The 19,392-nt window shown below is 44.8% G+C and overlaps 2 protein-coding genes across 3 annotated transcripts in view; both read right to left on the bottom strand.

The window, feature by feature from the left end:
* LOC129707575 (nebulette-like) overlaps window positions 1-19,392 on the bottom strand; it is a 302,307-nt gene that overhangs the window by 47,712 nt on the left and 235,203 nt on the right.
* The window catches only part of LOC129707559 (nebulette-like), an 87,091-nt gene that overhangs the window by 13,137 nt on the left and 54,562 nt on the right, over window positions 1-19,392 (bottom strand). For both annotated transcript variants that reach the window (XM_055652708.1, XM_055652716.1), the window contains exons 8-14: window positions 18,817-18,930; window positions 15,640-15,744; window positions 12,741-12,845; window positions 12,543-12,650; window positions 12,139-12,249; window positions 1,567-1,677; window positions 68-178 (exon numbers count right to left, since the gene is read on the bottom strand). In XM_055652708.1, the coding sequence (XP_055508683.1) occupies window positions 68-178; window positions 1,567-1,677; window positions 12,139-12,249; window positions 12,543-12,650; window positions 12,741-12,845; window positions 15,640-15,744; window positions 18,817-18,930 (765 nt within the window). The remainder of the gene's footprint in view (window positions 1-67; window positions 179-1,566; window positions 1,678-12,138; window positions 12,250-12,542; window positions 12,651-12,740; window positions 12,846-15,639; window positions 15,745-18,816; window positions 18,931-19,392) is intronic.

Here is a 19,392-nt window from a genome sequence, read left to right as displayed (position 1 = left end):
ATTCATTGTACTCTGGTATATATGACAATAATATGATGGAATCTCATAATGAAGCGAGAGAAATTACCTCATTTAGTATCTGGGATGCATTTTTTACTCGAATTATGTTCAGTGTATCATCCAGGAGAGTGAGCCCTTTTCCTTTTATACCTTCTTCAAAGTCTTTTCTATATTCTTTCTGAAGAAAATATTGACAGTTTGATTAAGTTACCTTTTAATAAAAAAGTAAGGAATCAACTATGAAGGGGGAGAGGGGGGTGAACAGGGGGCAGGGGAGAGGAGAGAGAGGAGAGAGGAGGAGGAGGTGAGAGGAGGAGGAGGGGGAGGGGAGGAGGAGGGGGGGGGAGGAGGAGGGGAGGGGAGGAGGGGAGAGGGAGAGGAGGAGGGGGAGGAGGAGGAGGGGAGAGGAGGAGGGGAGAGGAGGAGGGGAGAGGAGGGGGGGGAGGAGAGAGGGAGGGGAGGGAGGGGGGGAGGGGGGGAGAGAGGGGGGGGGGGGGGGGGGAGAGAGGGGGGAGGAGAGGGAGAGGGGGAGGGGGGGGGGGAGAGGGGAGGGAGAGGGAGAGAGGAGGAGGGGGGAGAGGAGGAGGGGGGAGAGGAGAGGGGGGGGAGGAGGAGGAGGGGGGAGAGGAGATGGGGGGGAGAGGAGGAGGGGGGAGAGGAGGAAGGGGGGAGAGGAGGAGGAGGGGGGGAGGAGGAGGAGAGGAGGAGGAGGGGGAGAGAGGAGGAGGGGAGGGGAGGAGGAGGGGATGGGAGGAGGAGGGGAGAGGGGAGGAGGAGGGGAGGAGTGAGGGAGAGGAGAGAGGAGAGGAGAGGGGAGAGAGGGAGAGAGGAGAAGAGGACAGAGAAGAGGGGGAGAGAAGGAGAGGGGGAGAGGGAGAGGGGAGAGAGAAGAAATGAGAGGGGAGAAATGAGAGGGGAGAAATGAGAGGGGAGAAAGGAGAGGGGAGAAAGGAGAGGGGAGAAAGGAGAGGGGAGAAAGGAGAGGGGAGAAAGGAGAGGGGAGAAAGGAGAGGGGAGAAAGGAGAGGGGAGAAAGGAGAGGAGAGGGAGAAAGGAGAGGGGAGAGAAAGGAGAGGGGGAGAAAGGAGAGAGGGGAGAGAGGAGAGAGGGGAGGGGGAGAGGGGGAGGGGAAGAGGGGGGGGGGGAAGAGAGAAGGAGAGTAATGGAGGGAGAATATGATGAAATCCGAAGAGCGCGAGCATAAGATGCAGAGAGAGAGCAAGAGGGAGATTCAGAGCGACGGCAAAATTTGGAGTGAGGACGGGAGGGGGAGTCGGAGTGAGATTCACAGTGAGGGCAACAGGGAGAATCAGACTGAGGGCAAGAGGGAGAATCAGACTGAGGGCAAGAGGGACACTCGGCATGAGGGAAGGTAAAAATCAATCTGTGATATATATTTGAATGTAGTATAAACTGAAGCAAGTGGAGCAACATGTTGATCCAAGTTAACTACCCTTCCATCAGAATTAATACCGATGAGTGGTGCCGAGATAAAATGTTTCTCTTTCTCTCTTCACAGATCTTGGCCGACATGCTGAGCGCTTTTATACGTTTCTGCCATAATTACCTCATTGAATATCTGGGATGCATGCTTGACTCGAATCATGTCTGGGGTGTCTCCTATCAAAGTGAGACCCTTTCCTTTGATGTTTTCCTCCCAATCTTTGGTATATTCTTTCTACAAAGATAATTGCACAAGTTTGTTGTTTAAAAATAGTTTGGGATTTTCCGCATTTGATTAAAAAAAATTACTTGATTTTGTTCTAGAATTAGTTCTTTAAGTTAAAATAAATGATTGAAATAGAGAATAGATCAGACTATATTAGATGTCGAGAAACATAGAAACATTTGGCAACATTCTTTGCTGAAGGAGAAGGCAATTTGTTTCCTTCGAGCCTCCACACGCCATTCAATATGACCATGGCTGATCATCCAACTCAGTATCTTTACTTCCTCTCTACGTCGATATCCAATGATTCCCTTAGCCAGAAGGCAACTTGATTTAAACCCTATAATATAGCCAATGGGTCAGGACAGGGTACCCTCTGTGGCAGGAGAGTTCCTACCATTGGACCACGACTATTTGTGAAAAAAGGTGGCACAGCGGTTTTAAAGGATTGCTGCCATACATCCTTAAGACTGTGATTCAATCCTGACTACAGGACTTCCCTGTACGGGAACAATTGTACGTTCTAGCTGTCCACCCCTTAAGAATTCTGTGAGTTTCTATAAGATCCTCCATTACTCCAAAGCCGTAAGGTATAGAGGGTAATTGGCTTGTCTGTGTGTGTCTTTCTTCATAAGACAGTCCTGTGTCCAGGATTGTGTTAATGTGCAGGGATCACTGGTCGGTGAGGACTCGGTGGGCCGAAGGGCCAGTTTCTGTGCTGTACTCTCTAAACTAAACTAAATCACCACTAGCGGGTCACTGTGGGGTTGGCATGCAAGGCAAAGATTAAGCAAAATATTTTCTCAGAAAGCTGCGAATCATTAAGATTTTCTTCCTCAAAACACAAGGAAGCATCATATCTGAAGTAAATAGGCACTCATACCAGCGGGGTGAAAGGTTACTGGGATAGACGGAAAGTGGAGATTAGTTAGATTAGCCATCACCTTGTTGAATGGTGCAGCAGGCTTGAGGGCTAAATGACCTATGGAGGGAGTTTGCATGTTCTCCCTGTGACCACATGCGTTTTCTCTGGGTGCTCTACTTTTCTCCGACATCTGAAAGACGCGTGGGTCTGTAAGTTATTTTGACTTTGTAAATTGCCACTGCTGTGAAGGGAATGGATGGGAATATAGGATAGCATAGAACTAATGTGAATGGGTGATCGATGGATGACATGGACTTGGTGGGTTGAAGGACCTGTTTCCATGCTGTATCTCGGGACTCGAAAGAGGGAGCACATAACGCCAATTCTGGCCTCCCTACACTGGCTCCCGGTGCACTTTCGGGTTCATTTTAAGATACTGTTATTTGTTTTTAAATCTCAGAAAGGGCTCGCCCCGCCTTAACTCTCTGAGCTGCTCCACCCATACGCTCCTGCCCGGTCCCTCAGGTCAGCTGGCAGCTGCTCCAGGAGGTAAAGGTTACTAGATAGACGGAAAAGAGGGGATAGAGCCTTCTCTGTAGCTGCTCCGGCACTGTGGAACACCCTGGTTGCACATCAGACAGGCCCCTCACTGTCCTATGGAAATCCAGTGTTAAAACGCATTTGTACTCCCTGGCTTTTGACCATGCCCGAGGCTTTGCTTCTGTTTGTGGTGTTTTTGATGTTTCTTTATTTTACATGTCTTTTCCTACTATTTCTTTTGATTGTTATTTTTGGTGTGTATTAACTTTTTTGTCAATGATTAGTGATGTACAGCACTTTGTTGCAGCTATGTTTGTTTTTAAAGTGCTCTATAAATAAATAAAATTATAATTATTATTATCTCTAATATCTGCTCCTACCATATCCCCTGGCAGCATGTTGCAGGCACCTTCTGACCTTGTTTAAAAAAACATGTCTTGCATATCCCCTTTAAACATTTCCCTTCTGACTTTAAAATGATGCTCTCTAATATATATTTTCATCCTGGAAGAAAGACTAATTATAGGTTCATGCTGTGCCTGTGATCATTTGATATACTTTTATGAAGTTTCCTCTCAGCCGCCAACATTCCAGAGAACACAATCCAAGTTTGTCAAAAATAAGTCCACAACTTTCTGAAATTAGTAACACAAGGAAAGTGGTAAAGAAGAATGCTTGCCTTCATTGATCAGGGCATTGACCAGAGCCTTAATTTCTCCTGTCCTCCATGGCTCCTTACTCCCAGCTGTCTTTCACTCGAACAGGATCATGCATGCCATGTACCCTCAACATCACTCTTTTAAACGTATCTCATTTTCCAGATGTCCCTGTGCCCACAAACATCCTACTCCAATCAATAATAGCAAGTTCCTGTTTAAAACCACGTTCCATATTTTCTCCTTAGTTTCCAATTCTGGGAACATCCTGGTGAACCTCTTCTGCACCCTTTCCAAAGCCGCTACATCCTTCCTGTAGTATGCAACCAGAACTGCACAAACCCCCAGATGTGGCCTAAGCAATGTTTTATACAGCTGCAATGACTTGAAAACTTTTATACTCAATGACCGTACCAATGAAGGCCAATAGGTCAAATGCCATCTTTATCACCCGATTCCCTTAGTGGTTAGGGAGCAATATACGTGTATGCCAAGATCATTTTGTACATCAATGCTATTAAAGGCCCTAGCATTTATTGTAATGTTTTCCTTTCGCATTTAACCTCTCAAAATCACCTCATACTTGTCGAGATAAAACTCTGCATTGCAATACTTCACTGTAACTTCCATCTACACCAATTTTCAAGTTGTTTGCAAACTCATTAATCAGACCACCTTCCTTTTCATATATATATATATATATGTATATATATATATATAAAACCCTTTACTGCAACCCCCCATCTTTTGTATTCAATTTACCAATTCACCATGGACCCCACATCACTTTAGTTTAGTTTAGAGTTACGGCGTGGAAACAGGCCCTTCAGCCCACCGAGTCTGCGCTGACCATCGATCCCCGCACACTAACACTATCCTACACACACTAGGGATAATTTACATTTATACCAAGCCAATTAACCTACAAACCTGCAGTCAAGTCAACACATTTATTTATATAGCATATTTAAAAAACAACTCTCGTTGGCCCAAGTGCTTTACATTTGTTATAAGAATAGTATAAACAAACAAGCTACATACATATAGCCCTCACTCAGTGTGCGCCAGGAAAGGCTTGGGAGTATAGATAAGTTTTTGCAGGAAGAAGTTACAGATGTTTCGTTTAGAGATACAGCACGGAAACAGGCCCTTCGGCCCACCGTGTCCGCACCGACCTGTGATCACCACACATTAATGCCATCCTACACAGACCACGGACAATTTACAATTATATCAAGCCAATTAACCTACAAACCTGTACGTATTTGGAGTGTGGGAGGAAACCAAAGATCTCGGCGAAAACCCACACAGTCAAGGCGAGACGGCACCTGTTGTCGGGATCAAACCCCGTAAGGCAGCAACTCTACCGCTGCGCCACCACCCCAAATGTCACCGTGCCGCCCTGCAGATGTTGCTTTAAACCAAAGATGGGCACAAAAAGCTAGAGTAACTCAGTGTGTCAGACAGCATCTCTGGAGAATGCTGATTTCTCTAGTGATGCTGTCTGACCTGTGGAGTTTTTTTTGTGCCTATCTTCAACCAACAAACCTGTATGTCTTTGGAGTATGGGAGGAAATCATGGCTTCCCGGAGAAAACACACGCATGTCATGGGGAGAATGTACAAACTAGGTATAGACTGCACCTATAGTCAGGATTGAACCAGGGTCTCCGGCGCTGTAAGACAGCTGCTCTACATTGTGCCACCATGCCGCCCGAGGGAATTTGGAAAATTCTATAATATTCCATGTCGACAAAATCCACTCTACTAACTAACCCTCATCGATCATCTTTGTCACCGCATCAAACGTGTTTGCAGAACTAAGTCCTAGAACTCCCTAGCCTTAGGGCAGTGCCTTCACCAAAATGATGACAAATGTTCAAAAAGATGACTCCCATTTTCTCAAAGGCAATTAGAGATGGCAGTAAATATTGGCTTTGCCAACAGTGCATCTATCCTGAAAAATAAACAGAAAAGTGGTAACTGAGAAAACGCTGGGACGAATAACAAGCACGGGGGTTCAGTGGCAATGTGAGCGTGAAGGATCAGGATCAGGATCAGCTGTTTTACTTAGTAACAGAATTGGCTCCTCCCTGCTGCTAACATTCCTTCCCCCACTGCTATCCCCTTCGACTCGGGTTTCCAGAGAGATGCTGAGAGTCGGGCCCTGTACTAGAGCTCTCTCTGCTTGATCAATGGTGTTTTATCATTAATGTCTTATTATTATTGCCTCCCCAGCCTGTCTGAATGACTACCGTCCAGTGGCCCTCACCTCGGTAGTCATGAAATGCTTTGAGAGGCTGGTGAAGAATCACATCTGTGCCTTCCTCCCTCGGAACATGGACCCGTTGCAGTTCGCATACCGTCCGAACAGATCCACGGACGATGCGGTCTCCCAGGTTTTGCACACCGCTCTCTCCCATCTTGACAGCCTGAAGGGGGGGGGGGGCTACGTGAGGATGCTGTTCATAGACTACAGTTCAGCCATCAACACGATAGTCCCCACCAGACTGGCCGGGAAGCTACTGGAATTAGGGCTCAACACCCCCCTGTGTGCCTGGGTCCTGGACTTTCTCACCGCCAGGCCCCAGGTAGTCAAGATGGGAGGGAATACATCTAAGTCCCTCACCCTGAGCACAGGATCGCCCCAGGGTTGTGTCCTCAGCCCTCTATTCAATCAAATAATCAAAAGCCCCCGGACTCAATCAAAACGATAGCAGGCAGCCTTGGAAGCTTTACCCCACTACTCAAACCTCACGTCAAAAACCTTGGTGTGATATTTGACTCAGCACTGAAATTTGACAAACCAATCAATGCCGAGGTAAAAGCTAGCTTCTTTCAGCTTCGGAAGATAGTTAACCAGTCGCTCAGACTGTCTGCAGCCGGAGTTAAAAAGGCCTTTACCAGCATCAACCCACGCAAAGCTGCAGGGCCGGACAACATTCCTGGATGCGTTTTAAGAGACTGCGCCGAGCAACTGAAAGATGTCTTCACAGACATTTTTAACATCTCACTCAGCCAGGCAGTAGTGCCCAACTGTCTTAAGAGTGCCACCATCATCCCTGTCCCGAAGAAACCAAACCCAGCCTGCCATAATGGCATTCGACCAGTGGCTCTAACACCCATAGTAATGAAGTGTTTTGAGCGACTGGTTATGCAACATATCAAAAATAGTCTACTAGACCCACTGCAGTTCGCCTACACAGCCAACCGATCCACAGAGGACGCAGTCTCAACAACACTGAACCTCGTACTGTCACACCTTGATCGGAAAAATACTTATGCCAGGATCCTCTTCATAGACTTCAGCTCTGCTTTTAATACAAACATTCCGCAGCAGCTAGTGGAGAAGTTGGAGCTATTGGGGGTTGATGCTGGCACATGTAACTGGGTCCTGAACTTTCTATCGCAACGGCAGCAGACAGTCAGGGTGGGCAGTAGGACATCAAAAACCATAGCCGTGAGCACTGGCTCACCCCAAGGCTGTGTCCTAAGCCCCCTGCTGTTTAGTCTGCTTACACACGACTGTACTGCTAGACTCAACAACAACTTCATCAACAAGTTCGCTGATGACACAACAGTGGTGGGTCTCATCAGTGACAATGATGAGTCGGCGTACAGGATGGAGTTGGAGCTGCTCACAGGATGGTGTAAATCCCACAACCTCATTCTCAACGTGGGAAAAACTAAGGAGATGGTGGTTGACTTCAGGAGGGCGGGGAAACAACACCATACACCTCTGCACATCGATGGAGCTGATGTGGAAAGGGTCAGCAGCGTGAAGTTCCTAGGACTCCACCTGTCAGATGACCTGACGTCCACGACCAACACCACAGCACTGGTCAAGAGAGCCCAGCAGCGACTACACCCTCTCCGAAGACTACGTAAAGCAGGTCTCCCCACTACACACCTATGAACTTTTTATAGGGGGACAATCGAGAGCAAATTAACCTACGGCATCACTTCCTGGTTCGGGAGCTGCAAGGCGTACGAACGGCACCAACTAGACAGGATTGTGAAAACCGCCAGCAGGATTATTGGTGCTCCACTCCCCTTCCTGCTGGACATATACAGGAAGAGATGTATCAGCAGAGCCATCTCCATCATCAAAGACCCCTACCACCCATCACATCACATATTCTCCATCCTGCCATCTAGGAAGAGGTACAGGAGCATTAGCTGCAAAACCAGCAGGATGCTCCTCAGCTTCTTCCCACAGGCTATAAGACTGATAAACGGACTTTGCCCCCCTGCCAAAGTATCGCGCACCAACCATCAACCTGGACACACTGCAGCAGAACCACTGCCGTGCCGCTGCCGATCGGAATGCCTGTTGATGTTTAGTAGAGAGTAGAGTGTTTAATTTGTTCATGATATATGTATTTTTATTTCTATTTATTTTTTACTGCACACTGAATGGACACTGGTTGAGTAACGTTTTTTTGTTTCCTCTGGGTACATGAGTACTGAGGAAAATGACAATAAAGATATACTATACTACTATACTATACTAATATAAAACAATTCCTCCACTTTGATGACCTCGAAAAGATCATCCACACATTTATCTCCTCCCACCTAGATTACTGCAACTCTCTTTACACTGGCATCAGCCAATCTTCCCTGTTCCGCTTGCTGATAGAGGTCTTTAAAATGATGAGAGGGATAGACAAAGTTGATGTGGACAAGCTTTTCCCTTTGAGAATAGGGAAGATTCAAACAAGAGGACATGACTTCAGAATTAAGGGACAGAAGTTTAGGGGTAATATGAGGGGGAACTTCTTTACTCAGATAGTGGTAGCGGTGTGGAATGAGCTTCCAGTGGAAGTGGTGGAGGCAGGTTCATTGGTATCATTTAAAAATAAATTGGATAGGCATATGGATGAGAAGGGAATGGAGGGTTATGATATGAGTGCAGGCAGGTGGGACTAAGGGGAAAAAAAAATTTGTTCGGCACAGACTTGTAGGGCCGAGATGGCCTGTTTCCGTGCTGTAATTGTTATATGGTTATATGGTTAACTGGTCCAAAACCTCGCAGCGAGACTCCTGGCGGGCACCCGAAAAAGGGACCACATCACCCCGATCCTAGCCTCTCTCCACTGGTTCCCTGTGCAGTTCAGTATCCATTTCAAGGCCCTCCTCTATGTCTACAAAGCCCTCAATGGGTTTGCCCCCTCCTACATAAAAAGTCTTCTAACCCACCACTCCACCTCCAGGTCCCTCAGATCGGCCGACTTGGGGCTGCTGAATATCCCGCGGTCTAGGCATAAGCTCAGGGGAGACCGTGCCTTTGCGGTTGCAGCTCCTAGACTGTTGACAGCATCCCCCTTCCCATCAGAACTGCCCCCTCCATCGACTACTTTAAGTCAAGATTAAAAACTTATCTATACTCCAAAGCCTTTCCTGACGTCCACTGAGCGAGGGTTACATGTATATATGTATGTAGTTTGTTTGTTTATACTATTCTTATAACAAATGTCAAGCACTTTGGCCAATGAGAGTTGTTTTTTAAATGTGCTTATATAAATAAATGCGACTTGACTTGACTATTGTACTCCCTGTACACATATGTTGTTACCTGTGGGCGGAGCACCAAGGCAAATTCCTTGTATGTGAATACTTGGCCAATAAACTTACTTACTTACTCTCTCTCCCCGGGCTCTCTCCGCTTTTCGCAGCCCGCTCGCTTGCCCGGCTCCCTCTCTCCTCTCCCCCCCCCCCCCCCCCCCCCCCCCCACTCCCATGTCTCCCCCCCCCCCCCCCTCCACTTCTCCCCCCCTCTTCCCTCCCCCTTTCCCCCCCCCTCTCTACCCCCCTCCTCTCCCATCATCTATACCCTCATCTCTACCGCTCACCTTCTCTCTCCCCCCTCTCTCCCCTGACCCTCTGCCCCCCCTCCCCCACTACCCCCCCTCCCTCTCCCCTCCCTCCTCTTCTCCCCTTTCGCCTCCCCTCCTCTCTCCCCTCTCCGCTCTCTTTCCCTCTCTCTCTCTCTTCCCCTCCCTGTCTCTCTCTCCTCTTTCTCCCTCCCCCCTTTCCTCCCTCTCCCCCCTCTCCTCCTCTCCCCCTCCCCCCCTCCCCCCCTCTCCCCTCTCCTCCCTCCTTTGCATGTGTGGCCGTAAAGAGATGTTTTGGTTCAAGACTCCGAATTAGGACTGAGTATGCAGAGGGGAATGATCCTAGTAAAAGAGGTGACAGGAGAACCAAAGAGAAACTGGTAGCTGATAGATTAAATTAGGTGAGATGTGGATAATGGAATCAGGGAGGAGATGGGGGAGTTTTGTGACAGAGGCTGGTGGGTAATAGCGGCAACTCATTTGAGGAGAGATAAGGAAGGTAGGTCAAGGAAGAAGCAACACGTGAACAGCAGTGTGGGTCAATGGAAGATGATCAAAGTAAGAAAGAACATAGGTGAGCCGGTAGGAGTTGAAAAATAACTCAGGGGATGTGGGTGATCTGAAATTCCAAAATTCAATGATCACGCCATTGGGCTGTACATTAGCCAGGCAAAATACGAAGTGGCGTTCTTCTAAATCAATGTTTGGCCTCATTGTGGCAGTAGCAAATGCCTAGTAATCCACCACAGTTGAGAACAGAGTGAAGTGAGTACTGCCCATTCCTAATGATATACAAAGCATAAAGGGCCTGTCCCACGAGCATGCGACCTGCATGCGGCAAGCGCGACCAAACCGGAAGCAGGGGCCACGCGGTGGTTGAATGATTCCCGTACAGGGCCGGTCCCACCAGAATGCGCCTGCATGCAGCGGGCGTGACCAAACCGGAAGCGGGGTCGAGTGAGTGGTGTGAAATTCGAGCAAAGTCCGCGGGAAGTTCGAGGCGGTGCATACGGCGTCAAGGCAGCTGTGGGCCGGCAGGCTGTAGCAGCGCGGAATTTTTGAACACGGTCAGTTTTTCATAGCCCCGCGCGATGACGGGACCAGCTCCGCACAACTCCATACGGCTCCAGCGATCGAAGTGGGACCGGCCCCGCGAGGCCGTACGGCTCAAGCGACCACGTTAGGTCGCGCTTGCCGCATGGAGTCGCATGCTCGTGGGACAGGCCCTATCGATTCATAAAACTTTAAGCACTTGGCTATTCTTTGATTTGCTCCGTCGATTTGGCACCATTTATAAAATATTTCACAGCAATATCATGGATTGTTTTAAATTAGATTAGAACCTACCTCATTGAGGCCCTTGTACTTTTTAATCTCCACTTTCTGTAGCTCTAACAATGCAAGGCTATAACAACATTCAATACTGGTTATTTTTCTCTTTGCACTACCTTTTATACTTGTGCATGCCATGATTTGACTGGATAGCACGCAAACAAAGTTTTTCACTGCACCTTAATACATGTGACAATAATGAACCAATACCAATGTGAAAATGAATACTAGTTATAGGGCTGGCCTATGATAGCATCATTGCTCAATAATGTCAGGAGATGGGAAGCGGTGGTGCCACAGGCAGAGGAGCTGTCTCACAGCTCCAGCAACACAGTTCAATCCTGACCTCCAGTGCTATCTGTAGAGTTTTTGCATTCCCGCAGTGCTCAGATTTTCTCTCTGTTAGTTGTGTGGTAATTGGCTGCTATAAAATATCGCTAGTGGAGATGTCTGGCTGAGAATCAAAGTTTTACTAATGGGCATGTGTTAGAAAATATGTTCCAAGGAAATAAGTAGGGAAAAGGAACTGATGGGATTGCTCTGATAGCTGGCATTGTCTCCTTGGGTCAAAAGGTTTTCTTCTATATTGTGAGGAAACAAGATAATATGGAAAAGATTTCTGTACAGACGCTTATACCATACATTATGTTTTTATAGTATTCAAAACTCAATATCCATACAATATTTCCATTGCATAAATACAATAACATTATTAAAACAAACTACTTCAATGCTTCTTAATATTTTGCAGATACACCATTATTTCAGTCCTCAAAGTGTTACAAGCATGAAACGTGGTAATTCATTAATCCCAGCTTTCACTCCTGGACTCGAATATCACTGCAGCTTGTCAACATTCTGCCATTTCTATCTATGCCTTTTAATGAAGTGGCTTCACATTGTGTGGGGAGGAGGGAAAAAGCAAAGCTGAAAGACACAGCATCAAGCAAAGTACAGCTCCTGTCAGCTTAGGTGGGTGGCTGTCACCTTGGAAGGGTGCAAATCATCGGGTCAATTCTGTTCCATGAAGAAATGCAAGGAAATCATAGCACATAATAAGAAAAACATTTAATAAATATACATATATATGGACAAATGCAGTGCAAAAAGCTTTCCAATATCTTATAACCTACAGTATCCACATAGGGCACTGTGGTACTACTCATTTAATAACGAGAAATACTCCATGAACACGTAGACAATAAACTCTGCTATATATAGATAGTATGAATGAGAATTACCTTATTAAGGAGACTGGTGACATGTTTGGCATGCAAGTAACCTGGGGTCATATCAAGATCAACAGACCTGCTGCTTTTGATCAATTCATCAAAATCTTTTCGGTAGTGTTTCTGTTGATTGTACAATATTGAATGTGTCAGGAATTTCACGTTCACCATGTTTCACTCTTGTTAAGATGAGAATTCTTTGTTATTTGTCAGAACATTTGATAATATTTAAGTAAGATATTTAATTTGGAACAGCACAAGCCCAGGAGCATTTAAAGCATATTAATGTATATGAAAACAGCAAAATCACATCATTTGTTCACACTGAGGCCTCATTTCATGTTAAATATGACACGAGGAACAAAATTAATATGAACCGTGTTTTAAATAATATAAAAGAACATGTCTTTCTTTACCTCATTCTGGATGCATTGTGCCTGTTTCGCAGCCACATAACTTGGAGTCTCGATAAATTCCAGCATTGATTTCCCTTTATTTTTTTCATAGTCTTCCCTGTATTTGTTCTGCAATATGCAAAGCAATTCAGACGGGAGATGTGAGGAAAAGATTACACATCAGAATTCTGATTTATTGGAACATTCAGTTTGTAATACCTGGCTTTGGATTATTGCATTCTCTTTATGATGAAGCTGTTCAGATGTATCAAGGGCCAAGTGGTAATGACCTTTGCTTTTCTCAAACTCTTTCTTGTATTCGTGCTACAAACAGAATTGGTCAAACAAAACTGTGAAATTTAGCTGTGCGTTACCCATAAATTACAGATTGATGTTTGCAACACTTCAGAAGCGCAAGTGGAAATTGCTGCAAGATGCTACAAAATTATTTAACACATTTCCTCTCTTCGAGAAATATTTATAGGATGCATGAAAGCATCCACATGAGTTATTCTGCGCTAGGTCGTTTGCTCCCCATATCCTTTTGTGTGCCAAATAGACATTCTCAGCCATGACACAAGAGGCATGTAAAGTGCCAGCCAGATGATTTTAGTGGGAATAAAGAAATAAAACAGCAGGCAAATGGCAAACTAATTTGCATGAATTGTTCAAGATTACTAAGCACTCAATCTCTTGAAATAAAAAGAACCTACAGGTGCTGGAAATCTAAAATACAAAATTCTGCAAGTACTCAATGGGTCTGGTCGCATCTGTATCTGTATTTGTATACATTAATTTGCCTATGTACCAGTTTAATTCATCCACAGTCCACACATTGTTAACCAGAATTTGTATTTTTATTTTTATTTGTATTTTTATTTCTACTATCTTGCACTATGACCAGACGCTAAACTGCATTTCGTTGTACCTGTACTCGTATTTGTGCAATGACAATAAAGTTGAATTGAATTGAATCTGTGGGAAGAGAATAGTTGTTTCAGGTTGAAGCCCCTTGAAGACCAAATAAACCATCTGGTTGAAATATTAATAAAGGAGAAATATGTTAGCGTCTGTGAGAGAGGGAGAGAAGGGGAGGGGGTCACAAGAGGGCGGGAGACGCTGCAAGAGGGAGGAGGGGGGGGGGGGGGGGGGGGGGGAGGGGCGGTGTGTGAGAGGGAGGGCAGCGCGAGAGAGGGAGGGGGGTGAGATTGGGAGGGGGAGGGGCTTTACCTCCCCCCTCGGCTCCATCCAAGGACCCAAGCAGTCTTTCCAGGTGAGGCAGAGGTTCACCTGCACCTCCTCCAACCTCATCTATTGCACCCGCTGTTCTAGGTGTCAACTGCTCTACATCGGTGAGACCAAGCGCAGGCTTGGCGATCGCTTCGCCCAACACCTCCGCTCAGTTCGCAATAACCAACCTGATCTCCCGGTGGCTCAGCACTTCAACTCCCCCTCCCATTCCGAATCCGACCTTTCTGTCCTGGGCCTCCTCCATGGCCAGAGTGAGTCCCACTGCAAATTGGAGGAGCAGCACCTCATATTTAGCGTGGGTAGTTGACACCCCAGCGGTATAAACATTGACCTCCAATTTCAGGTAGTCCTTGCTTTCTCCATCCTTCCCATTTTCACACAGAGAGTGGTGAATCTCTGGAACTCTCTGCCACAGAGGGTAGTTGAGGCCCAGTTCATTGGCTATATTTAAGAGGGAGTTAGATGTGGCCCTTGTGGCCAGGGGGTATGGAGAGAAGGCAGGTACGGGATACTGAGTTGGATGATCCCATGATCATATTGAATGGCGGTCAGGCTCGAAGGGCCGAATGGGTCCTACCCTGCACCTAATTTCTATGTTTCTATGTTTCCCCTCTCCTTCCCAGTGTCCCCACAGCCTAATGTCTCTGCCGTTTCCTTTCTTCTTCCCGCCCCCCACGCCATCAGTCTGAAGAAGGGTCTTGACCCGAAACGTCACCTATTTCCTTCGCTCCACAGACGCTGCCGCACCCGCTGAGTTTCTCCAGCATTTTTGTCTACCTTCGATTTTTCCAGCACCTGCAGTTCTTTCATAAACATGCGAGTGAGGCTAATGTCTAGGCTGGCAGTAGTTATTGTCAGGAGCAGTTAATCATTTGTTGGCCACAAGAGAGACTGTGAAGATGAGTGTGGCCTCACCCTTTCTGTTTGAGATCGGTCAGGACTCCTACATCTATCACAATTTCTAAATCACTTTCCTTTGTGTTCCAAAACAGCTGTTATCTATCCATTTATACTGTGATTGCTGTTATAAAAAATGTTTATGTTCCTCTGCCCCAACTTTACCATAAAATATATTCCCCATCCTCCAGCAGTAACGTAAGGTTAATGTGAGTAGAATCGTCACGTATTTGTTAACCTTTCTAGTCAGAGGCACATAGCACAAAAATAAACTTTCAGTTCTCAGAGTCCGCGCTAACCATGAAACACCAATTTACATCAATCCCAGTTCATTCTCCACGATTCCTCAAGTTTTTAAACAGGGGCAAATCATTGCGGCCAGTTAACGTGCCATTCAGCACATCTTTGAGACGTGGAACGAAACCAGATCTCCTGGGACATGCCTCCATACAATCGGATGGTACAAACGCCACACAGACAGACTGGACATCAGAACTGCCTGGAGCTGCTGTTAAGTTCCTACGCCACTTTGTTTTTTGCCTCAGATTCCATGATCTGCAGTCTCTTGTATCTCCATTTGAAGAAAGTTGATATTTTATTCAATTATTACCCTTGTTCTCTATCCGTTAGTTGAAGTCTATTAAAATGTCCACTTAATTTGCTGGGATAACATTATGCTCATTGGAAACAAATCATACATTATTTTGAGTAGAAATGGCAAAACATGTTTGTGATGTAATAACATATCAATCACTAGTTTTTCAGACAAATTCCTACTTCATGCATTTTCAGATTACAAGTTATAACGTCCGCAATAAAATACTTTTGTGGCCATGTATTAATTAATGTTCATCAAAAATATATGAAACTTTTCCCCCCACCAACTTTCTCTGTTTATACTTTTATAACCATCTGATAGAACAAATCTCCATTTCAATTAAAAATAACAGGTATTCCAAATAAAACTCACATCACTTTGCAATTTGCCGACTGCCAATGCATGTTCCAGATGCAACAAATCGGGGAAATTTGATGATGTCCTTTTTAGTTTTTGAAGATCAGCCTTGTATTTAACCTGCACAAAGAAGTCACACTTAAATGCAAAGGGAAACTCCAAATTTGGTTTCACAACCTTAGTGACTAACAACATTTAGAACGTACAAGGGGTAGTTTAAACTTCACAGGAAAACAGAAAAGTAAAAATATTGCACTGAATATATGAAATTGAATATTGGTGAATATATGAAATAAGAATAGAAAATAATATAATAGAAAAATAATAAATAATAAATAATAAAATAATAGAAAATAAATAAGAATAGAAAATAAATACTCAAATCGGTCAGGCAGCACTAAAGTTGGGTTGCTAGTGGTAACAGGTTGCTAAATAAAAACAAGAAACATTGAAGCAAGGAAGTTTCAAACCAAGAAGAGGTCTTCGTTGAAATCATTAATCAATAATTTCAATTTTCTGATGTCAAATGACTGCTGCACATTTCCATAATTTTACAGATTTTTATTAGAATTTCAAATTTCTAGCTTCCTTTAGTACATCATTTTTCAAAATCAACTGAAATATACAGTTTTGTCAAAATTTAGGAAGTAGCTCCTAAATTCAGAATAAAACACTGTGCATTTGAAATTCAACGTGGTGTGGCTAAGGGGATCAGGGGGTATGGAGAGAAGGCAGGTACGGGATACTGAGTTGGATGATCAGCCATGATCATATTGAATGGCGGTGCAGGCTCGAAGGGCCGAATGGCCTACTCCTGCACCTAATTTCTATGTTTCTATGAATGGAAATTCTTAACCGGTGGAGCCGTACGATGGCAGAGTCTGTCTCGTCCTTTTAAACTTTTGTTATTTTTATTCTGTTGTTAAATGTATGTTTTAGTGTATCTTTAGTTTTGTATTATGTGGGGGGTGGGGGAAACTTTTTTTAATCTCTTTCCCCGACGGAGATGCAACTTTTTCCGTATCGTATCTCTGTCCGCACTGCGGCCAAACATCGTGGATCGACTTGGGGAACTCCAACCGTGGGAGCCTGCAGAATTAACATCGTGGAGCCCGCGTTCCCTTGGTTAGGGACCGACTTTGGGTGCTCCAGGCCACAGTTGCTTCAACCGCCCCAATCGCGGGAGCTTCGATAGCCCCGACTGCGGATGGTTTCACTGCCCCGTCCACGGGAGAATAAGGAGGAAAGAAGATAAGGCTTTATCCCATCACAGTGAAAAATGTGGGGGAGCCGCTGTGGCGGATGTTTATGTTAACTTTAATGTAGTTATGTGTTTTGTTGCTTTTTTGGTATGACTGTATGGCAAATCAAATTCCTTGTATGTTTTTACGTACTTGGCTAATAAATTAATTACAATAAAATACAAAGAACACATCATGAAAAGGTTTGGCAATGACAATTGTGAGGCAGGGTATCTCCAGAAATCTTGCAGAGTGGCAAGAAATGAAGGTCGATAGTTTTTTCTGGGACAATTCAAACATTAGAGAGACATTTGTAGAGATTAAAAAAACAATATCTTGGGTTTCTGTTACACACACATCAGAATAAATATTTTCCTTTCAAATCACTGAATCAGTATCACTGAACTTTGAAGAGGATCCCAAGAGTACTTGGATCTTTCTTTGGTCAAACAGAGCCCACTAAATAGTGGTTAACATGGTGAGTATGAAATGGAACTCCACTGAACGGCAGTCAGCAATGTTGTTTTATTATTGTCAAATATTCAGACCCTCGGAATTAAATGACGTTGTTTTTGGAAGGGGATGAGGAGAATTTCTTTAGTCAGAGGGTGATAAATCTGAGGAATTCTTTGCCACAGAAGGCTATAGTCAGTGGATATTTTTAAGGCAGGGAAAGATAGATTTTTGATTAGTGCAGGTCTCAGAGGTTATAGGGAGAAGGCAGGAGAATGAATGGGGTTTGGAGGGAGAGATAGATCAGCCATGATTGAATGGAGGAGTGGACTTGATGGGCCGAATGGCCTAATTCTATATTCCTATCACTTATGAGAGCCTGAAGCTTGAGACATTTCAGAAGTTTAGTTTACAGATTGTCAAATAATCAATTAGAAGAGACAATGATTTAAATTCTACTGAGAGGAGCTCTCCTTCCCAGCCAGGCAATTCGGCAAATTTATGCTTTGCTGTTAACTCTATGCAGAATCCAGCAAGAGATAGCAGTCAATAAATTCACGTTTCGTCTTTAAATTAGCACTCCCACATTAGTGTACTGTTCCTGAACCGTAGAACCTTAAAGAGTAATTTTTAGTTTAGAGATACAGCACGGAAACAGACCCTTAAGCCCACCGAGTCCGCACCGACCAGCGATCCCCAAACACTAACACTATCCTACACGCATTAGGGACTTACACTTATACCAGCCAATTGACCGACAAAATCTGCACATTTTTGGAGTGTGGGAGGAAACCGAAAATCTCAGAGAAAATCCACGTGGTCATGGTCTAGGCATAAGCTTAGGGGCGACCGTGCCTTTGCGGTTGCAGCTCCTAGACTGTGGAACAGCATCCCCCTTCCTATCAGAACTGCCCCCTCCATCGACTCCTTTAAGTCAAGACTAAAAACTTATCTATACTCCCAAGCCTTTCCTGACGTCCACTGAGCGAGGGCTATATGTATATATGTATGTAGTTTGTTTATACTATTCTTATAACAAATGTAAAGCACTTTGGCCAACGAGAGTTGTTTTAAATGTGCTATATAAATAAATGTGTGAAATGTGACGGGGAGAACGTACAAACTCTGTACAGAGAGCACCCGCAGTCGGGATCGAACCTGGGTATTTGGCACTGCGCTGCAAGGCAGCAACTTTACTGCTGCACCACCGTGCTGCCCTTCAATCACGAAAAAGGTGGAGGAAGGAACTGTACACTGATTTACACTGAAGATAGACACAAAATGCTGGAGTAACTCCGCAGAACAGGCAGCATTTCTGGATAGAAGGAATGGGTGACGTTAAGACCCGAAGCATCATCCACTCCTCTCATGAGATGCTACCTGTTCCCGCTGAGTTACTCCAACATTTTGTGTCTAAATCAATAGAGAGGCACAAGTGAATATGAAAGTTACCAAGTATTGCTGAGTTACTTAATAATTTGATCCAAAGTCTGCTTACATTACTTGCAAGAACAGATGCTGCCTGCAATTGTTTGAAGGAAACACTCTCCTGGGGATTGAATTGATGTCTCCTTCCTTTGATCTCTTTATTAAATTTATCTTTATAGTTAACCTGGAACAAAAATAATAATGACAATGTAAATCCTACACCATTCTGATCAAATCTAACTGTCAAAAATGCAAAACCAAGACATGGAAATTTAAATAGAACACAGCATACATATTTTGTTGCCCAAAGCAAATGAGCAGAAGCACTTAGTAGCACGCGTAGCATAAAATGGGCATCTGAATGGCATGCAAAACCTACACAAAAGCAATGTTTCCAATAGCAGTGACATCAAACAAACCAGCAACTGCAGTTCCTTTCAGATACATAGATACATAGACAATAGGTGCGGGGACAGGTCATTCGGCCCTTCGAGCCAGCACCATCATTCAATGTGATCATGGCTGATTATACACAATCAGTACCCCATTTCTGCCTTCTGCCTTCTCCTCATACCCCTTGATTCCACTAGCCCTAAGAACTCTATCTAATAGAAGGGGGCGCTGCAGTGACAGCAGCCTGTCAGCA

The sequence above is a fragment of the Leucoraja erinacea genome, chromosome 2 (assembly GCF_028641065.1).
Source record: "Leucoraja erinacea ecotype New England chromosome 2, Leri_hhj_1, whole genome shotgun sequence".
NCBI lineage: Eukaryota > Metazoa > Chordata > Chondrichthyes > Rajiformes > Rajidae > Leucoraja > Leucoraja erinaceus.
This window is presented reverse-complemented; position numbering and strand designations above follow the sequence as displayed.